This window comes from Acyrthosiphon pisum, chromosome A3 (assembly GCF_005508785.2).
Source record: "Acyrthosiphon pisum isolate AL4f chromosome A3, pea_aphid_22Mar2018_4r6ur, whole genome shotgun sequence".
NCBI lineage: Eukaryota > Metazoa > Arthropoda > Insecta > Hemiptera > Aphididae > Acyrthosiphon > Acyrthosiphon pisum.
Genome location: NC_042496.1, coordinates 39,181,710 through 39,184,013, shown reverse-complemented (window position 1 = coordinate 39,184,013; position 2,304 = coordinate 39,181,710). Strand labels below are relative to the sequence as shown.

General features: G+C 29.3%; 1 protein-coding gene across 1 annotated transcript in view; it reads right to left on the bottom strand.

The window, feature by feature from the left end:
• The window catches only part of LOC103309433, a 14,774-nt gene that overhangs the window by 10,074 nt on the left and 2,396 nt on the right, over positions 1 to 2,304 (bottom strand). Inside the window, exons 2-3 of the mRNA XM_016804335.2 lie at positions 1,254 to 1,265; positions 2 to 28 (exon numbers count right to left, since the gene is read on the bottom strand). Coding sequence (XP_016659824.2) covers positions 2 to 28; positions 1,254 to 1,265 — 39 coding nt within the window. The remainder of the gene's footprint in view (position 1; positions 29 to 1,253; positions 1,266 to 2,304) is intronic.

Here is a 2,304-nt window from a genome sequence, read left to right as displayed (position 1 = left end):
AAATCGATTTTACAAGCATCTACAAGACCTATTCAATTTTAAAAATATTCAAACAAAATTATATAAAATTATGCTTGAGTAGGTACCATAAAAAATTAATAAGATGAATATGTTATATGGGCCACTAGATCTTACTTAAGGGGGCGTCGCACCCGCATGTGTTGTCTCCGTCTTACACACATACATTATAGTAAATTTTCGTTCGCTAGTTTGAAAAGGGTGTTGTCATTTTTGTTTTTAGAGTGAATTGACCTATTATGAAACATTTAGGTCACAACATTATCTGTTCCTTCTCAGTTCTCGTTGGTTTTTTACGATATTTTAATTTTCAAGTGAGTCATGAGCATTTTTAAACATTAATATTTTACATTCTTATAACTCACTTAAAATTAATATATCGTAAAAAACCAACGAGAGGGCACAGACAATAATGTTGTTACCTAAAAGTTTGATAATAGGTCAATTTTCCCTAAAATCAAAATGACAGCACCGTATTGAAACTAGTGAACGAAAATATGCTATGTCGTAAGTTTTTAAGACTGAGACAACACATGCGGGTACGACGTCCTCTTAACATTACATACGTACTTTTTAAGATACTTTCCTAAAAGCTATAATAATTTTCAAATACGACAAGTCGACCTTCAAATGTAAATCAACGTCAATCAAATATTGATTCGGAATTTAGTGTTTTTACAAAATTGTCAATTGTGAAAATGACCTATTAATTTTTTTTAATGCCTATTCAATTATCTTATTTTTATTTTTATCCGGGTTTATCTAGCGACTAGAACCATTTATATCTATTTCCACAGTATTCCAATTTGACCCGCCTCCTAATGCTTTCACCTCCTCCCCATCCCAACATTGTATCATTTCCCCTCATTTTTGGTTTCACCAAGGATCTTATTATTCCGGATTCTGTTTCATCTCTTAGTAATGAATGTCGCCTTCTCGCATGTCCTGCTTAACACAATTTACCATTATGATATAGTCTCTATAATAATCTTTTCGTTGTCTATTGACTCTAACTTTCTATTTTTTCTTCGGCTTCCATTCTCCTGTTATAGCATCTTTAATTGACCCAACAACTTTCAATAATATTTTTCTTCCTAGTATTAAGAATTATTTTTTATATGATTTACTCAATCTGCAAGTTTCACATCCAAACAATATTTTTTTTGTCTGAGTATAAAATTGTGTATATCATAACTATTCTTAATTATTTTTCGTTAGTTAATTAAAAATATTACCTAAACAGAGATCTGAAAAAAGAAAATCGTTTTTATTATTCAATCTTGTCAATTTACTACAAATTAGGTGAACTATTAAAAATATTTAACCATCTGTTTAGTTAGGTTAATAATTAAGTTCTAAAATAAATGTAACAAAAAACTAATTTAAGTTATTGTTGATAATATTAATTAATTGTTGCTTGACCAAACCAAAGTCAAATTTCAATAAGTCAAAGAAATGTTATGAGTTAATATATGACTATAATACTCCAGTGGATATGCTAGAATAAGTTTATATACAAATGTAATGCCAGAATATTATTTCTTTCTGCAAAATTCATAAGCAATATACAGTAAAACTCGCTTAAGACGTTCCCGCTTAAGACGCTTTCTCGCATAAGACGCTGTTTTTCATCCATCCCTAGACATTTCCTATGTAATTAAATTAAATTAAATTCAATGTAAAAACCACCTGTTAAGCCACTCGGTTTTTATTTGTCTAATCGGATAAAACGCTCTTTTTTTCAGCAGATAACGATAAATTTTAGTAGTTTTGTGAAAATAAAAAAAGAATTTTTACTCCTTATATACGTGTTCTTATCGTTTTATTTTGTCGCTGTATGTATTTCAGGGGCGTCATTTCAACTTTTTTTTGATGGTGCGAAAATGTTTGCAGGCCATTCAAATCATTGCCAGTCCACATAGAAAACTTTTTTTTTACGGGAGGAGTGGTCAAGTGGGAACAAAAACTGTAGAATATTTGTATAATTTATTTAATATGTCACTTAAATTAATATGAAAATAACACAATAATATTACTATTTATGACGAAATATGTGTAGGTACTTTAAATGTATTTATTTTATATTGTGGATGCCAGTGTACAGTGGTATTTACACTTGGTAAATATATGTATGAGTATAAAACACCTTTATAATAAAATACCTAACCGAATCTAACATACACATTTTTTCTCCCTGCATACTCAAAATATATAATATAGCTAGCTTTATAAAACTAGAAATTTATTTTATGGGTACCCTTCGGCTTCTTCACAATGTTCGTGTTA